This window comes from Labeo rohita, chromosome 9, assembly GCF_022985175.1.
Source record: "Labeo rohita strain BAU-BD-2019 chromosome 9, IGBB_LRoh.1.0, whole genome shotgun sequence".
Classification (NCBI taxonomy): Eukaryota; Metazoa; Chordata; class Actinopteri; order Cypriniformes; family Cyprinidae; genus Labeo; species Labeo rohita.
Window position 1 is genome coordinate 29525887 of NC_066877.1, and position 19173 is coordinate 29545059.

General features: G+C 34.7%; 1 protein-coding gene across 1 annotated transcript in view; it reads right to left on the minus strand.

Moving 5' to 3' along the window:
* Positions 1-19173, minus strand: part of cerkl (ceramide kinase-like) — an 84163-nt gene that overhangs the window by 29967 nt on the left and 35023 nt on the right. Inside the window, exons 3-5 of the mRNA XM_051118302.1 lie at positions 18405-18536; positions 11910-11973; positions 756-898 (exon numbers count right to left, since the gene is read on the minus strand). Coding sequence (XP_050974259.1) covers positions 756-898; positions 11910-11973; positions 18405-18536 — 339 coding nt within the window. The remainder of the gene's footprint in view (positions 1-755; positions 899-11909; positions 11974-18404; positions 18537-19173) is intronic.

Here is a 19173-nt window from a genome sequence, read left to right on the forward strand (position 1 = left end):
TAATTAATTAAACTATATATAAGACCAGAAGTTAATTATTGTTATTATTATGATTATGATTATTATTATTACAATGTTTACATTTATTTATTTATTTGGCAAAAAATAAATATTTGTTATTAAAAATGTACATAATTTACAGATTATTTACGTAAAATTGATTTCAAATTAATAATACAGTATAACACATAATGTATAATTAATAAATGCACACCCAATTAGACCAGAAACCAGAAACTATTATATATTATTTATATTATGATTATTGTTCATTTTTTTTTTTTTTTTTTTAAATAAAAATTTATTTATATAAAAAATATGTATTTTTCATGTAAAGATTATTCAAGTAAAACTGGTATTTACTGTCATAGTCTGATAAATTTATTGTGTTTTGGAAAGTGGGTGTTACATACTAGAATGAAGCCAGGTGGTTTAAGGGGGAGGGGTTAAAGGTTTAGTTTTGTGACATCATCCGGGAAAATCCGGAGATATGATTGATATAAATATGCAACGATGAACATTCTTTTACTTTCAGAATAACATGTATATGTTAAGTGTATAACGCGTGTGATGAATTGTGCACAGTAAGACCAGAAACATGTATAATAAAAGCAAATTGGGTCAATTTTGAATTCATGTTGACTCAGCGAGGACCGAGCTCCGATTCGCATGCGCCCTCCTGAGATGAGCTGGACGTTTTGGGCTGTACTGGGGACAGCTGCAGGAGAAAGAGATACACCACCCCTGATCCTCACCTGCTGGTATTATGCCGAGAGGAAGTGCTGCTTGGACAGGCGTGAAGATGGAATCTGTGTCCCTCCCAGCGTCCATCTGGGCCCGGAGAAGCAACCCGTGGGCCACCTCAGCTACAGAGCCATCTCCCCCAACACATACCACACTAGAGAGAAAGCAAACGGATGGGCGGTGAGTCACGTGACCCAAACTCATGGCCAAGGGCTGGCTAACACGCATGTAACAATTAGGCTGTTGTTCACTCATATGTGGATAAATGCAAATCCATATGGACGAGTATTTGATTGAAAATACAGATTACACATGGCGAAAATGGCACAGTTATTCCTTAAATATGATTAAAAATTCCTAGCAAGTCTTTATTGGACGAATCCATTTCAATTAATGGAAGTCATAATTCCCATTACGTCGTATTGAACAATAGATTAAACGAGGGAATGCATGTATTCTAATTGGGAAATGTCCCTTTTTTCAAGAATAGGGGAAAATCTGTCAGATCTCAGCAGCAAAATAAATCATTAAAAACGGCTGAGCCCACTAATCTGCTTTAAGCACATTACTAATAAATGAACACAGCCTAGTAAAGCTGATTACATTTAATTCAGAAATGCCCTTTAGCAATACTGTACAATCTCACAAATAGATTTGTTTATCAGACACGGCCCGCACTAATAAGCAAGTAGTCATGCCACTCACAAAATGAGTTCTGTGACCTTGCAGTCGCAGGTGTTTAGGATAAATCTGATTGCAATGTTTTGATCCGCCATATATGTTAAGCCTCGAAGGACGCTACCAGATCGGGATAGTAAATATTAAGCGATACATCAAAGCTCACCTATTCACCTTCGGGTTATTTTATGGAGGAGTGGACGGGACTAACCGTGATCCTTTTATGCTTTTGGCAGGTGTCGGAGACTGTGCCTTATCTTCATCTGTAGAGGTTAAAGCTTCAACCGAGAGGCCTCACCAAACACACGGCGTGCAGAGACAATGCAGAGCTTTATGGGAATGACGGATGGGGTCGAGATGAACAAGACTCATTCCACATTAACCAAGGTTCAGTGTTTAAATTAACATGTTGCATGTAGGGCTGTCAACTGATTAAGAATGTTAATCAGATCAATTACGATTACACGATATGCTGATTAATTAATTTAGTCAATATTTAAGAGAACCCCCCCATATGAATCTAGTTCAAGGAGTTATTGTTTCAGATGCATGAAAAAATAAATAGTAATTACGGTAACACTTTAAAATAAGGTATCATTTGTTAACATTAGTTGAACATGAACAAACAATGAACAGTGCGTTTTTAGACTATTTATTAATATTTGTTAATGTTAGTTAACAAAAATACAGTCATTCATTGTTCATTCATGTTAATGTTAACAAACACAACTTGTGATTTTAATAATGAAATTAACATTAAGACTAATAAATGTTGTAGAAGTATTGTTCATTCTTCATTTGTTAACTAATGAACCCTATTCTAAAGCGTTATCATAATTACAAAAAAGAGGCTTTATATGTAATATATAATTTTATTTCCATATCATTGTACATAAGCCCACGATTAGTCCTAGTGTTAATTTTGTCAGCCATTTATTAATTTAGTCTTAGTTTTATAAATTAGTCTTATTCTTAGTCCTGGGTCAGATGTACTTTTTAGTTATCATATTTAGTCAACCTTGTCCTGTTTAGGTTTAGTTAAATTTTAGTCAAATAATGTCTGAGCATTTTAGTCTAGTTTTAGTCAGTGTAAATGTTTCATCATGCTGTTTAATGGTCAAACTGCTAAAAAATTTATGCTCAGATTTATAACCGTAATGATTGTCATTTGAGAAATTTGCACTTTCACCGATAAGCACAAATCATTTGAATGTCGACTCATGGTTTATTTTACCCCATCTAGTGTACTGATTTACTATGGACTATTTAATATATAAACTAATATCAAAGACCTATGTGCACTCTCTCTGTTATCATTATGAAAACTGGTAAGAATAAAAAAAATTAATATTAAATTCCAAATTTTAGTCATGTTTCAATGGTTGAGTAGGTGCGTGCATTTATTCAGCAACCACTGTGACAAACAATATAGTCGAGATCTTATGACAGAACATGGACAATCTGAATGACACTTTCATTTAAGCTGAACATATCACATGGAGATTGCTTAACTTCAGCTTACTTGTTTGTCGGTGCTTCTGTAATGAAGAGCCAGTGCGTGGTTGCCAGATTGCAAAAAGTACACAAAACATAGGGCAGAAAATGTATCCTTTAACAGAGAAGCTCTGATTTGGGGATTAAAATTCGTGATATCTGGCAACCGCACACATGAAAGCTTGCGTATTAGAGGCATGTACAGCAGTCTGCAATAATATTTTGTAAAAATTTTTCAGATGAAAAGAAAAAGGGATTTTAGTCCACTTAGTAATTCATATTTTTGTGAATTCATGAGTTTGTAATCTGTCCACGATAGTCTGGTTTGACTGTATACATGTGTGTTTTTGGCCATTTTGTTTCATCTCGCACTATGAGTGTCACATTTTAGGATGCTGTGTCAAGTTAAAGCTAGTTCTTAGTAATTTTGAAAATGTTTAGATTTATGTTTTTCAATAAAAAAAAAAAAAAAAAAAACATGAAATTGGAGCTTGAATTTCTCAGAAGTAAAACTACTTTTGCAATTTAGATTCAGGAACATTATTCACTTGTAACTAGTTGCTTATTAGCATGCATATTACTAGCGTATTGGCTGTTTATATGTTAATATATGTTAATAAAGCACATATTTAATGCCTTATTCTGCATGACACCCTACCCAATACCTAAACATACTTTTTTTTTACTTTAATAACCACACAAATGTTAAATTGACAGCCCTAGATACAAGTAGTCAGTGTTGCCAAGTCCCCAGTTTTCCCTACTTTAACACTGTTGCCGCAGGTATATCCATGGGTTGAAGCGACCCGATAACGTGATATTTAGCCTCTAGAATACGAATTTTACCAAAGGAACTTGCCAAACAAAATGTGTATTTTACCCCCTGAACGTGATTTTTCTGGGGGACCCCCTCTGAAACACAATTGGGCTAGTTTTGGGCTAGTTTTGAGTAGTAATTGGGCAGGTTTTGTTGTGGAAACCTGGCAACCCTGCAAGTGGTGCACACATCATGTAATCATATTTATTCAAGTACCAAATTTAACATTACATTTGCACCATAATATCTGAGTTACGTAATGCATGTAATGAGTAATGCATGCTTTACTTCTGAATAAATGAATACAACTTACTCTCTCTTCCCCATGTTTGGGAAAAGAAAGTGTATAAATAAGGTGCACAAGCCGACACCAACAGGCATCTGAGAACGGCTCAATTTGAAAAAGGGGATATTATTTTTACAGATTACAAATACTAAAAGGTACATCTTTGTACATTATTTACCCCTGAATGGCGCATATTAGCCTTTTAAACGTGTACCACCCAGGTTTTGTACCTTTTTATTCTAAGACCCTACATTAGACAAGTAAAACATAAGTAACAATAGAATTTTCAATGTAAAAATGCCTGAAAGTCAAGCACAGGGCTTCCATTTTGAAGGAAAGAGAGTAAAAACTAATGCAAAAGTAATGTAGCATACCGATTATGTAAAAGTAATGTTCCTCAACGCTGCATGTCAGTCTGATATTGTGGCACTTATCTCACTTCCCATCTATCAGCAGTCAATGTGATGGCATTAAAAATTGCACAAATAAGGTCTTTCCATTCAGGGTGCTGATAATTACCATAAATGTGTGAGGGGAATAATTGAATTGGGCTACTTTAACACTGTTGCCGTGAGTATGACCGCGAGTTGAAGCGACCCCAAGAAGCAACCCTAATAACTTGATATTTAGCCCCTAGAATGCAAATTTTACCAGGGTAACTTGCCAAAAAAAAAATAATAATAAACCGTGTATTTGACCCCCAAAACGCGATTTTTACTAGTTTTGAGTAGCAATTGTGCAGGTTTTGTTGTGGAAAAACCTGGCAACCCTGCAAGTAGTGCACATTATGTTATTATATGTATTCAAATACCAAATTTAACATTACATTTGCACCATAATAGTTAATGAATGTTTCTAATTAGTAATGCATGCTTTATTTCTATTCTATTTTAAATTTATTTACTGATAAATATAATTGACCATGTTTGGGAAAAGAAAGTGTATAAACAAAAGAAGGTGCATTGCTGTTGAAGTATGAGCAAGCATGGTGGATATCATACTTTTAGGAATTGTTAAGGTTATGTACAGAACTACATGTACATGTATATGTACAGCCTACAATTCTCAACATTTTCTGCTTAAAAAATGACATTTTGTTTAAAACACAAAATTAGGGTTTGTGATGCAATACTTCTGTGACACTGCAATAAAAATCAGAAAAAAGGTCATATAAGAAAAAAGGTCAATATTAATGCAAAAGCTAAAAGGTAAATTTTTGTACTTTATTTCCCCTGAATGGTGCATATTAGTACCTTAGGAAAGTGTACCACCCAAGTTTTGTAACTTTTTATTCTGAGAGCCTATTATAGTTTATTTTAGGCAGGCAAAACATGTGGAAAAGCATAGCGCTTCCACTTTGAAGGAAAGAGATTACTAAGGGTTAGGAAAACTAATGCAAAAGTAACGCAACATACTGCTTCCATATAAGTAACGTTTCCCAACGCTGCATGTCAGTCTAATATTGTGGCACTTATCTCACTTCCCATCTATCAGCAGTCAATGTGATGGCATTGAAAGTTGCACAAATAAGGTCTTTCCATTCAGGGTGCTGATAATTACCATAAATGTGTGAGGGGAATAATTGCATTCATCGCTGATGTGCCATCACTTTAACGTCTATTGTGTGTGGCACGCGGCGTGACTTCATGTGAGACGCAACTGAAATAGCACTGTTCCATTTAAACTGGAGGAAGCATCAGTTGCTGAAGTAATTAATGAGTGATGATCTATTAATGAAAAAACGTGTGATTAGTATTACCTTTGCAGAATTAATTCTTCAGAGGTTAATTAATCGAGTTCAGAGGAATGAGGACAGGGGACTGAGTTTAGAGAGCTATAACACATTTCCTCGACAGGGAAAAAATGGGATATGTGGAATTATTCAGGTTTCTTCTTTTATTTTCGCTGAGGTGTTGAAGATGGTGTGTTTTAACGTTTCTTTCTAATAAAAGACGCTATGGATTGAAACATACCCCATGTGGCTGTAACAATAGAATTGACACAAATTCACTGCTTGAAGATTATCCTGTTTAGCAAACAACAGAAAGAGTGATCATGGTTTTTTTCCCCCTCTTTTTTTCCCCACCGGGTTAAGTAGCTTAGATATCCTCAGTGATTTGTCATGCTGACAGAAAATTAAATTTCAACAAAATCATCAGAGCATCATTTCTATAATCCTCGATAAAGAATAAGCTTTGTGAAATTGGAATACACAGACAGATCATGACTGATGTCGAAATTCCACACAGACATTATCCTCTGCGTTAAGTCTCGAGTCTTAGAGCTGTGCTGTACAAGAGCAAGAGAAATCTATTATATGTAATGAAATCTATTAGCGTGAGTGCAAAGATGTGATGTATGATGCCACACGGTCTTTCATACCAGTGAGGACTAACTAAAGCAGTAATGTTACTAACTTAATGTTAATGTTTAAGTACCTTGTCTCATTTCAGCTTACATGCAGAGACAACTACAAGACATTTGTGGGTTGAAGTGTTTGAGCAGCAAAATTGTCTCAACCAACTAATTGAATTTAATGTGGGAATATCGGTTTGTTCAAACAATGGCAGATTTTTACACACTTTACATTTAACCAAATTTTTCTGTAGCATTACTTTGAGTTGAGGTTTCACTGTGAATTTAATAATATTAGGTTTGTTGTCATTACTCCTATGTTAACCTCATTATCATTTTACTTATTAATTTTACATTTACTTTTATTCAGTTTCATTTACTTTTAGTACTTTTGTTTTATACCTTTATTCAGTAAGGATGCATTAGATTTATTGAAAGTGACAGGAAAGATGCTACATTCTATTTTCAAATAAATAAATAAAATGCTGTCCATCAAGCTTTCTGTTCATTTCATGTTTTAAGCAGGGTAAATATTTTTTTGAGCCCCAAATCAACATTATACAATGATTAATTAATTATTAAATATTTGATTAAAATATAATGATTACATTATATTAATTTATTTATTTTGATGGATGAAAATTCAACATAATACAATGATTTCTGAAGGAAAACATGCCATTGAAAACTGGAGTAATGACTTTTATGGCTTTGCAAATAATGAATTAAATTCATTTTAGCAGGATAAAAAAATAATAAATGTTTTTGAGCACCAACTCAACATAATACAATGATTAATTAATTATGAATTATTGTATTAAAATATGATTAAATCATAATTAATTAATTAATTTATTTATTTATTTATGGATGAAAATCTTGCCATCACAGGAGTAACTTACATTATTAATATAGTCAAACAGAAAACAGTTATTTTAAACAATAATAATAATAATATTTTTACAGTATTTTCATTAAAATAAACACAGCCTTGGTGAGCAAACTTTCTGTTTATCAAAATCCTAAAGAAAAATATTTTTAGTAGGATAAAAATAATAAATGTTTTTTTGAGCACCAAACATAATACAATGATTTCTGAGGGAAAACGTGACATTGAAGACTGGAGTAATGATTTTTATGGCTTTGCAAATAAGTTTATTTATTTATTTTTTTTTTTTTTTTTGATGGATAAAAATTCAGCCTTGCCATTACAGGAAAAACTATAATATATTCAAACAGAAATATAAATCTATTATTTAAATAATAGTAATAATAATTCACAATTTTACAGTTTTTACTTTATTTTCATCAAATAAAAACAGCCTAGTAAGCATACAAAACTTTAACATAAAAAATCTTACAGACTCCAAACAGTAACTGCAAGTAAAAACAGTAGGGAAAAACTATAAAATGTAAAAATATTTTAAATATGCATGTGGAAATGCTATATTTGTTTCATAATCCAGTGAATTACTTTACATCATCTGCCTTTTTGTCCCCCTATTTTTTCAACATTTTTCTCTTCTTTTTCAGCACTTGGTGCAAACACAGCTTCACACCAATTAAATTCAATATTAATGCAGCAAATTGCTATAAACCACTAAAATCAGCCATGTTTTTCCCTCATCTGGACTTATTTAAAATACTTCATGCTCTCTATTTTTCTCATTGCTCCATGTTTCCACACATCTCTGTCATCAGTAAATATACTGTGATACTGCCCAGCCCTATATAGGCCTCACAGTAATACTGACATCACCTCTTTGAAACAATCCTATCAGGCCCAGCAATCCTGAACCCTGTGGTTTTTACGTCTTCCTGTGCAAACTTCATCTTACTGTTTAAGTTCCACTACGACCTCTTACAGTGTCTGATCTCTTTATTTCTAGATTTGCAAGAACCCGGCCACCAAGCCTTCTTACCACCTTCATACGCCACAGATTAATCACCATTCAACGTGAATGTGTTCTTCGCTCGGTGCTTGCCCTTGTCCCTTTGTCACTGCCGTGAACCTGCACGCTGTGTTTTTAATCAAAGACCACTGTGCCAGACCCAGCACGTCCCCTCCCACCGAGCCCAGAGGATGCAGCGGAACAGTAGGGCGGCAGTAACGGATGAGCGTTAAGCCGGGGCCGGAGATATTTAAGAGGAGCTAATTGTGAGAAGTACTGGAGCACGCGGAGAGAGACCGTACGATGTGGTGTGAGCGATGCCCCGCACCCGCGGTCGGCTGGATGGTGGTACTTCATCACTGCTTCCAGAACAGGTAATTAAGGAGCCACCTGCCGAGCCGCACCGGTGAGACCTGCTCTACCGGAGAGCTCCGCACTGGGCCCCGCGGCACGCCGCTCCAATCAAAGTATTATCACTCATTTTGCAAAAATCCACCTCTCCCTTTCTCTCTCTCTCTCTCTCTCTCTGTCCCAAACACTACTTTATTTATTAAGGCTAAATGTCACCTCGAGAGAGGCAGGATTACTCTGTCATCTGGCTTTGAATCCATGCCATCTTCACTCGCATCATAAAGCGCCCTTTAGAGGGATAGTTCTCCTTTTAAATGAGAGCTGTCATGCTTATGTCATGAGTTGTTCAGTCATACTTTTTCCTCCTTGCTTTCTTAATTAGAAGAATGACAGTGAATAGTGACCAGAGGTCGTCAAACTCCCAAAAGGACTACAACGCATCAGAAAAGTAGTTCATGCAATCTTCTGAAGCCATATGATAGCTTTCTGTGACTAAAATGTATTCAAGTATGAATCTCATCACGTTAGTGTTTTTAAGCATTTTACATTTATAGTATAATTTAAACAATATATTTTATTTGTGAACTTATGTTCAGCTATTCTTTTTAATAGTTAACTTTTAACTATTTTTGTATTTTTCGGATCATAAGTCATCAAAGCTTGGTAAATATTTATCACAGACAAGGAGATCTACTTTAAATTTCACCAAGCTGGTTACTCACTAAAAACTCCCACAGATTGTGTTTTCGTGCCATTTTAAGTTTTATTTTGACATAACAAAGTGGTTATATGTATATGGCAGCATTTTAGTGGCACGTTAAAAAAAAAAAAAAAAATCTAAAATGATGAGTTTTAAGTCGTAATATTTTGAGAATAAAGTTGAAATGTTTCGAGAATAAATTTAAAATTATGAGAATTAAATCATAGCAATTAAATTTATAATATTTTGAGAGTATAGCCTCCGCATGCAAATGGCCGGGATTGAGAGCATCGGGAGAAGTTGCCAGGCCACTGGAGATTATTTGAATATATGTAGGATTATTAGCAAAAATCATACCATGTGTTACACTCACAGGGACGGTATGCTTGGAAACAATGTTTCACGTCTTCGACTGCATTCATTAGGCCTATTTGTAGTACGCCAGTCATCCATTAATAGCAATAAGCTTTGTGCTTTTGGCACTTTTAATATAAAACAAAGTCTCAACTTTTAAAATCTGTCAGTTTTATAGCGAAATACAAACAATGTGTCTTATATTTTTCATGCTCTTTAATGTGGCTGGACGGATCGCTGTATTCATGTGAATCATTCGTCTTTTTGATTACAATGAGACGTTCATTTCATTAAATTATACTGCTTTCTTTGTGAAAATGCCATCACCTACTCCACAGAACATCTGTGGTGTCCAATCTTTTATTCCTCACATGTATTTAATTAAAAACTACAAAACATTCTAAAGGTTGCTCATTAACATAGCATAACATAAGGGTCACACTTCATTTTAAGATCCAGTTTTCACTATTAACAAACCATTAACTGTGGCTTTGCCTCAATAAACTCCTAATTTGCTGCTTATTAGTAGTTAGTAAGTTAGTTGTTAAATTCAGGTATTGGGTAGGATTAGGGATGTAGATTATGGTCATGCAGAATAGGTGCTTTATAAGTACTAATAAACAGCCAATATGTCAATAATAAGCATGCTAATAAGTAACTAGAACTGTTCCCTATACAAAAGTGTTACCTACAGTAAATGATTGGAAATTGTATTTAACATCTTCCATTCATTATTTGTAGCACACCAGGCACCCAGTAATCACAATAATTTCGTGTTTTGTTGCTTTAATAGCCAATAACACAACTTTTAACTTTTAAATTCTGATAAACGTGAAGGAACATAAGAAGGAATTTAAAAAAAAAACGGTATAGCATATATAGTATAGTATATATAACAGTATAATGAAACAAATTTCTCACTGTAATCGGACAGATGATTCACATGCCACTTAAACTGAGGAAAATACAGCGATCTGACATGCCACATTAAAGAGCGTGAAAACACATTATTGTAATAGACATATTATTTGTATTTCGCTATAAAACTGACAGATTTTGAAAGCTGAGACTTTCTCCCAGTTTTCCTGATCCAGGCCATTTGTATGCGCAATAGGTTAGATTATACTGTCAAAATATTATAACTTTAATCTCATACTTGCTACGAATTAATTCTCATAATTTTGACTTTATTCTCGTAATATTTCTCATAAATTTTTTATTTTATTTATTTAATTATTATATATATATATATTTTTTTTTACATTTTTCAATGTGCCACTAAAACGGCGTCATAATATCTGACGTGTGTGAGTTGTTTAATTACTTTTTTTAATTAGTCTTCCAGTTAATGTAATGATATTGTTTATTCAGACCGATTTGCGAACACTGAATGCGTCTCTCTTGTAGGTGGAATTTATCGCATAAACCAGTCACAGCCGATCATAACCAGTGATATCCGATTATATCGTAACGGAGGCACTGCCTCCTCTCACAGGACCTTCCCCCATTCATTTTCAATTACCCCTGTTAAAACTCAACGGGCTCAGGGGAAGCGAGAGAGACGCGGACTCCCTCTGTAACTTTACCTGTTGGTGTCGCTGTTGGACAATGTTTCTTTAGAAAAACAAGTGATTTATACAGTTTTTAATGTTATATTTTGTAATATTGACATTGTTTTATTTTTGTACTATACATTTTGAGGAGGCACTGCCTCCTTTGCTTCCTCTGAGGAAATTCCCCAGATTGAGATATAGTTTTAATTAATATTTACATAAATATTAATTATAATAAATGTGACCCTGGACCACAAAACTAGTCTTAAGTAGCACGGGTATATTAGTAGCAATAGCCAACAATACATTGTATAGGCCAAAATAATCATTTTTTTAATGCTAAAAATCATTAGAATATTAAATAAAGATCATGTTCCATGAAGATATTTTGTAAATTGTCTACCGTAAATAAAATGAAAACTTTTTAATTAGTAATATGCATTGCTAAGAACTTCATTTGGAAAACTTTAAAGGCGATTTTCTCAATATTTTGATTTTTTTTTTTTTTTTTTTTTGCACCCTCAGATCTTCAGATAGTTGTATCAAATATTGTCCTATCCTAACAAACCATACATCAGTAGTAAGCTTATTTAGTCAGCTGTATGAAATGTTTTAAATTAAATCATATCTTTAAAAGAAGATTTTTTTTTTTTAACTATCAGTACAAAACATGAAGTATACATACCCATCATAGTCTTCCAAGCTGCAGTCTTTCAGAATGGACAGTGCGTGGCCTTTTCTCTCAGTGACTGTGGAAAAGAAAGAGTTAATGTTTTTTTTTTTTAAAACGAAAGCACTCCAAACTGCCTTTAGTACCCTTTTCCAGGCATTGGCAAATGGCTTAAGCCGAACATATGGTCCTGGCTGTAAAGCAGAATTTATACTTGCATGCTGTTTGCATTTTTAATCAAGAATATGAGTTGTGGTACAAAGAGGCAACCGCTCTTGTGTTCGGCTTGCCCAAGCTGTACAAAACAAGGTCAAGATTTTTCCCAGCATTCGCTGTGTGGTTTGCAGTCACTGCAGTACTATGATATAACTTGAGTAACAAGGTAAACAAAGGGTCATGGGTCAAAATACAATAGGGTTAGTAAAGTTTTTCGGATATAGGCTTGATCCAGTAGAATTGTCGATTCAGGTTTGGTGTTGTGTGGCAGAAACCCCTGGCCTGTGTGGCACGGAAGAATGCCACTGAATGCGGGGGAAGAGGGGTGGCACGCCGCAGATGGCATTGTGCACGCCCGTGCCCCACTTAGCATTTTCTGGGGCACCTCCGCCATGGAGCGGGTCCCAGCTGTGACCACCCATCAAAGGGCTCACCGTGGCTGATGTGACACTTGCAGATGGATGTTTTTTTTTTGTTGTTTAAGAACGTGTTTCACGATGCACACAGAAATGCAAGTGCTGTGTCTGTTCATTATGACACGCCTGGCTATTCCTGGTACCAGCTCAAATACAGAAGCACATGAAACAATGAAACCTGCACACAATTGTGGGGACAAAAAATCATGTGATTATAGCTTGAAACTTTTTTTTTAAATTCTTATTATTATTAATTTCTGAAACTCACATTATGTGTTTGGGGTTGGTAAGATTTTTTTTTTTGTTTTACCATGGCTGCATTTTTTAAAATTAATTTCTAAAACATACGTATTATGTGTTTGGGGTTGGTAAAAAATGTTTAATGTCTTACCAAGGCTGCATTTTTTTTTTTTTTTTTTTTTTTTAAATTCCTGAAACTTGCATATTATATATGTTTGGGGTTGGTAAGAATTTGTAATGTCTTCCCAAGGCTGCTTTTTTTTTTTTTTTTAAATTTCTGAAACTCGCATATTATGTGTGTTTGGGGTTGGTAAGATTTTTTTTTTTTTTATGTCTTACGAAGGCTGCATTTTTTTTTCTATTAATTTCTGAAACTCACATATTATATGTCTTTGAGGTTGGTAACTTACTATATGGCTGCATTAATTAATTATTTTATTTTATTTATTTATTTATTTTTATATATATATACATATTTTTTTTTTTCCATTAATTTCTGAAACTCATATATTATGTGTTTAGGGTTGGAAAGGTTTTTTTTTTTTTTAATGTCTTACCAAGGCATTTATTTATTTATTTATTTATTTGCTCACATTTTAACTCAAATTTTATGTCTATTTGGGGTTGGTAAATGTTTTGATAAAAAAAAAAATTACCAAATTTGTTGGTAAATGTCTTAGCATTTCTGCTTTTTTTTTTTTTTTTTTTTTTTTTTCTCAAACTCTTATATGTGTTTGGGGTTGGTAAGATTTTTGTAATGTCTTACCATGGCTTCCTTGATTTACTTACTTATTTATTTGTTTATTTATTTATTTTCTCACATTTTAACTCACATTTTATGTCTGTTTGGGGTTGGTAATTTTTTTTTTAATGTCTTACCATTTTTGCATTTTTTTTATTAATTTCTGAAAGTCTTATGTGTGTTTGGGGTTGGTAAGATTTTTGTAATGTCTTACCATGGCCTGCTTGCTTGCTTTATTTATTTATTTATTTATTTATGAAACTCACATATTATATGTGTTTGGGGTTGGTAAGATTTGCAAGCCTGCTTTTTGTTTTTTTTTTTGTTTTTTTTTTTATTAATTTCTGAAACTCACATATGTGTTTGGGGTTGTTGTTGTTTTTTTATGTCTTGCAAAGGCTGCATGTATTTGACCAAAAAATACATTGAAAACAGCAATATTGTGAAATATTACAAATAAAATAACTTTTTTCTATTTTAATAGATTTAAAAAAAATAATAAAATAAAATTTAGGTGATGGCAAAACTAAATTTTTAGCATTATTACTTCAGTCTTCAGTGTCACATGATCCTTCAGAAATCATTCTAATATGCTGATTTGCTTCCGAAGAAACATTTCTTATTTTTATTAATGTTGAAAATTTAGCTTTTTTATTTAAAAAAAAACTTGATACATTTTAATCTAAATTGTATAATTAAAATCAATTTATTTGTGTAAAAACATTAAGAGCCTTAAAAAATAATGCCACTTATTATTTCCTGTACATTCATGACGTGGAAATAAAAGGTATTCTGTGGGATACAGAAATAGTAGTACATTAGTACGCTGTTCCAAGCATAGTCATAGACTGAGTTCTAAGTTCAATTCTCAGTGCTGACCTGTAGGGGGAGCGCTTGCAAATCAAAGTGAACTTAAGAATCATGTAGCCCTGACCTTGCCAAACAAAACCACAACCCAGGTACCTTTTTCACATCTCACTAGCTGAGCCACATTCTGGCCTGAGCTGTGAAATATCATTAGTTTTACTTAAAAATCAAACTTCGGTCTAAGCCCATAAAATGCTGAATTAGATTCTTAAATGACCATACAAATGCCAAAAAAGAGATTTCCATGTACAGGCTTTGTTTTTCAGTAAATAGCTGTGAATTACACACTGTAATTGCTTGACAGTTCGCTAATACTGCCTGTTCATCTCTCGCAAAGTCTACAGAGTTAATTCGATCACGTATATTCTCAAAGCTCCGCGTTCCGAGCGGCAGAATGAGATATTTAATTTCTATTAGGTAAAATGTTGTTTAATGGCTCCACCTCGAGCTCTCAGCCTCTGCCCTCGGGAGCACATCATCAGGAAACGGATTCTATTACTGTTCAAATGGCTTCTGGAATCAGGTAGCCACATTCATTAGAGCACAGATTGCGAAGTCCCCTTCCCAAAAGCAGGGGGCGCCTGGTGCGTGTTCAGGGGTGTGTGTGTGGTAGTGCGTGGTTGTCTATGCATGTATAGTACAGGGTCCTGTGTGTGTGTGTGTGTGTGTGTGTGTGTGTGTGTGTGAGGAGGTGGGTAGGGGGGAGGAGAGGGGGGAGTCCCGCACTGTGTTAGAACAGATGGGTGCAGTCCCTCCCCTTGGGTCAGGTTACTGACGGAGGATACACTTCTCCTGTCATTATGAGTGTGAGATGCATTTAGAACCATCCACAGCAGTGTTGTACAGCTGCTACTTCCAGTATGAGCACACACACACATACACATCCTCAAACACACTGCAGAGAGATGTTGAGAGAGGTAGGAATAAAGAAAAGGAGAGCTTGGTTCTACAAGCATTTCTGCATATTCATAAGGATCACATTTGTATGCATTTGATATGCATTTTGTGCATTTCCTAGCACTCTCTTCTGTTTGAGCTACTGCAAGCCAAATTTGAAAATGCAAATAAACACCATTTTAAAAAAGCTGTTGTAGACCGTATACATTTTATCAGCTTGCTAAGCAAGCTAAATTTAATAATAAATAACAAAAATAATTTGATTAACTCAATCCAGTCTCATGGGAAAATGTAACTATTATACAAGGTGGTGATTTCATTTGAATTCGTACAATGTGATTTGCACAAGAACTTGATTTTTGGGCGGAAAAAAAAATAAGCAATGAGGTTCTCTAAAGCTAACTGTTAGTATGGCATAAGCAGATCATACAAACCTTTGTGCATATTCATAAGCATCACATTTACATGTGTGTACTTGGTAGACAGTATGTTTTTTTTTTATCAGTTACATTGCACATTAATTTTATATATTCTATTAAATAACTCAATCCAGTTATGAGAAAACATATCTATTTACAAGGTGGTGATTTCGTCTGAATTTGTATAATGTGATTAAAAGAAGTTCACTTCCAAAATTAAAATTTCCTGATAATTTACCCACCCTATATCATCTAAGATGTTTATGTCTTTCTTTCATCAGTTGAAAAGAAATAAAGGTTTTTGAGGAAAAACATTCTAGGATTTTTCTGCATATAGTGAACTTCAATGGTGGCCAGTAGGTTGAAGATCCAAATTGTAATTTCAATGCAGCTTCAGTGGGCTCAACACGATCCCAGTCGAGGAATATGGGTCTTATCTAGCAAAACAATCAGTCATTTACTAAGAAAAATACAAATTTATGTACTTTTTAACCACAAATGCTCATCTTGCACTAGCCTGATCTTATGTAATGACACATGCATTACGTAGACGGACTTGAGTAGAGATTTTTCTAGTTGGCTAGTAGTCGTTCATTTTAAGCATTAGTCGACTATTTGTCACACATTATTAATAAACCATATAAATCATAATAATGAGCCTTTAATTGCCCACATAGACTAATATGCACTCAAGCGCACAAAAAAAGGCTTGCCACAGTGCACCAGCAGATATAATAATTATGAATCTGTCAGGTATATTACAGCAATATTTATTAATAAACTAGTAATTTCATTGTTTTTGGTTTAAGAGATGTAGTCGGCGACACTGACATATCATCTCCGCAGTAGTCTCACCTAGCCAGACAAACAGACTTTCGGTAGAAGGTCTGGGAACCTTAGCCACTTTAAATGGCCAAGGCCCGCCCAAGAGGCCATATGACTGACAGGTAAAGCAACCAATCATGTTTTGTTTGTGCCGCGTCATGTTTAGGGGCATAGAAAAATGTCACTACAATAACAGAACGGTGTGTAAAACTCTCAGAGATTCTTAAAATTTTTCATGTACTTTTAAAAATCCAGTGTTTAATTGATCCTGATAAGCGCTCGTTGTCTCAGTTGGAAACACAACGGCTTTCTTCTTTCGTGAGGAGGTTTGGCGCCACAGCATTTTTGTTTCCAGGCAGATTGTTAAAGAATGCGGCACACTCGTCTCCCGGAAATCCTGTATAATGTAACCAATCCGATGACGACTTCGAAACTCCTAAAGTGTTTCTAGCTAGGCGTGTCGTATGCATCAGACGTTCAGCCTGTGATTCGTGGACGTGACATCTGAGGCTGAGACTATCACCACAGTAGTGATGCACCTATATGCATCACTGTATGCAATCCGTTTCATACGGATGACATAATATAAGAATATTTGTTTTATATTTAAATAGGTTCATTTAAGAGTAGACATTTCACTCTTTATATATATATAAAGACTTTTTCATGTCTGTAAGGCAAGTATACACAGAGTTTTGAAGTTTTGCACTCAAGCTCACAAAGACCAAGACAGCAGAAAGCGCATCCTGTTTGCTTTCATTATTTTATAAAAGCGCAATGTTTTGTTGTTATTCTGAGTGTGCACAAATAAAGGTAGTCTTTACAGATTCAAAAGATGTATTGCTTTTATCTGTATGACCAAAAATGAGGGAGTATTTTAAGAGCAAATGATTGCACCGGCTGTCATATAGTGCACATTTTTCTAGGTTAACATTAGATTGCTACTACTTATATCTTTCAGATGAAAAGCCATATTTGAGGTCAATGAATGATAGGTGAGCATTTGAATGTCCTGTCCGATGTACTACATTACCACCAAAGTAACCGTCTTTGATTTTCACATAGCCCAGCCATTAACAATCGAACAATTTTTTTTTCTGTGACAAAGTGACTAAAAAAATTTTGGTCGAACAAACTTCTTTTGTTGACTAATGGTTAGTTGACTATTAGGGGGCAGCCCTAGTTTTTATAAAGCAAACATGCAAAGAAACTTGCACGCCCTTTACAAAAAAATTACCTGTTGTTTCGTTAGATAAAACCCTTATTCCTCAGCTGGGATCATGTAGAGCCCTTTGAACCTGCAGTGAAACTGCAATTTGCATCTTTAACCCATTGGGTTAAAGATATTATACAAGCAAAAAAAAAAAAATCCTGACAAACTCATTCCAATCTCATGAGAAAACATAACATAAAACATTTTACGTTTTGGTGATTTCGTCTGTATTCATATGGAAGCATAAGATTTCATTCCAATATATTATTAGTCAAATCAAATATTTATTTTCCTTTAATGTTGGTTTTTAATAAATTGCAGGGAGGGATGGCCATTAAAATGGTAAACATGATTAATTTGGCTTTTAAGTGTGTATTCAAATGATGCATTAACATGGGGACCTTGACATTCCTCACCCTAAAATATTGATTTCCTATGATCCACTGCCAATGCCTAATGGCGTAAAGCACCAGCTTGTTAGCATATAGGGAATTGTTGAGCACTGAGGGATGAATCCTATGAGCGAAGAAACCCTGAGGGCAGACGTTAATGCACTTCGACCTCGAGTGAGGCCTGAGGGGGCGGCAATCACCTGTGCGTAAAGATTTCATGCTGAATCTGAGAAGAAAAGCTACCCATTTGCTATCCAGTACAGTGCAGATGCATGAGACTTACTGGTCACATCGGCCTCTATGTCAGCCAGCTTGAAGAGCGGGGCAACTTCATCCAGGTAGAGCTGGTACGCCTCTTTCTTGTGGCTGACGGGGTTCACGAAGACTTTGAGAGACTTGGGACGGTTCTTGAAACCTGCAGAGCAAAGAAAACAACAAAGAGCGGGAAGATTCATCAATCCCCTTGTGTCATGAATCCCATGGGCGTTCATTTAAGTGCTTGATACTCATCCAGTTTAGAGAAGTGCACATCTGTTAATGTGAGCCAAAGCCCCTGTCCTACATAATAACGATTTCTTGTCGTGAGTTCAGCTTTTGTCTGCCACCCTTGCTGCAGAATGCCTCTCACACAGCGTGAGTTCAGTCTCCACCAATTGAAAAGGTCAGATCAGTGTCTGTTGTTTACAGCAGCTGAACGGCTGCCAAGAATGAGGAGAAAGCTTGAATAAATACACCATGTAGGCGCTCGGTCTCTCTCTGTTCGCACTTTTGTGGTGGGAGAAGTGGTTGACTGATATGTGATGTGTTTTTCACGAGTGATACCAATAACTAGAAAGTGGGGTAGTTAATGCTTTATATGTAAATATTATGAGAGTATTGTGTGTATGTATATATGTAAATATATTATAGTAATTATTATATATATACACTACCGTTCAAAAGTTTGGGGTCAGTACATTTTTATTGTTTCTTTTTTTTTTTTTAAGAAATTAATACTTTTATTCACCAAGGATGTATTAAGTTAATAATTAAAAGTTTATTAAAAGTTAATA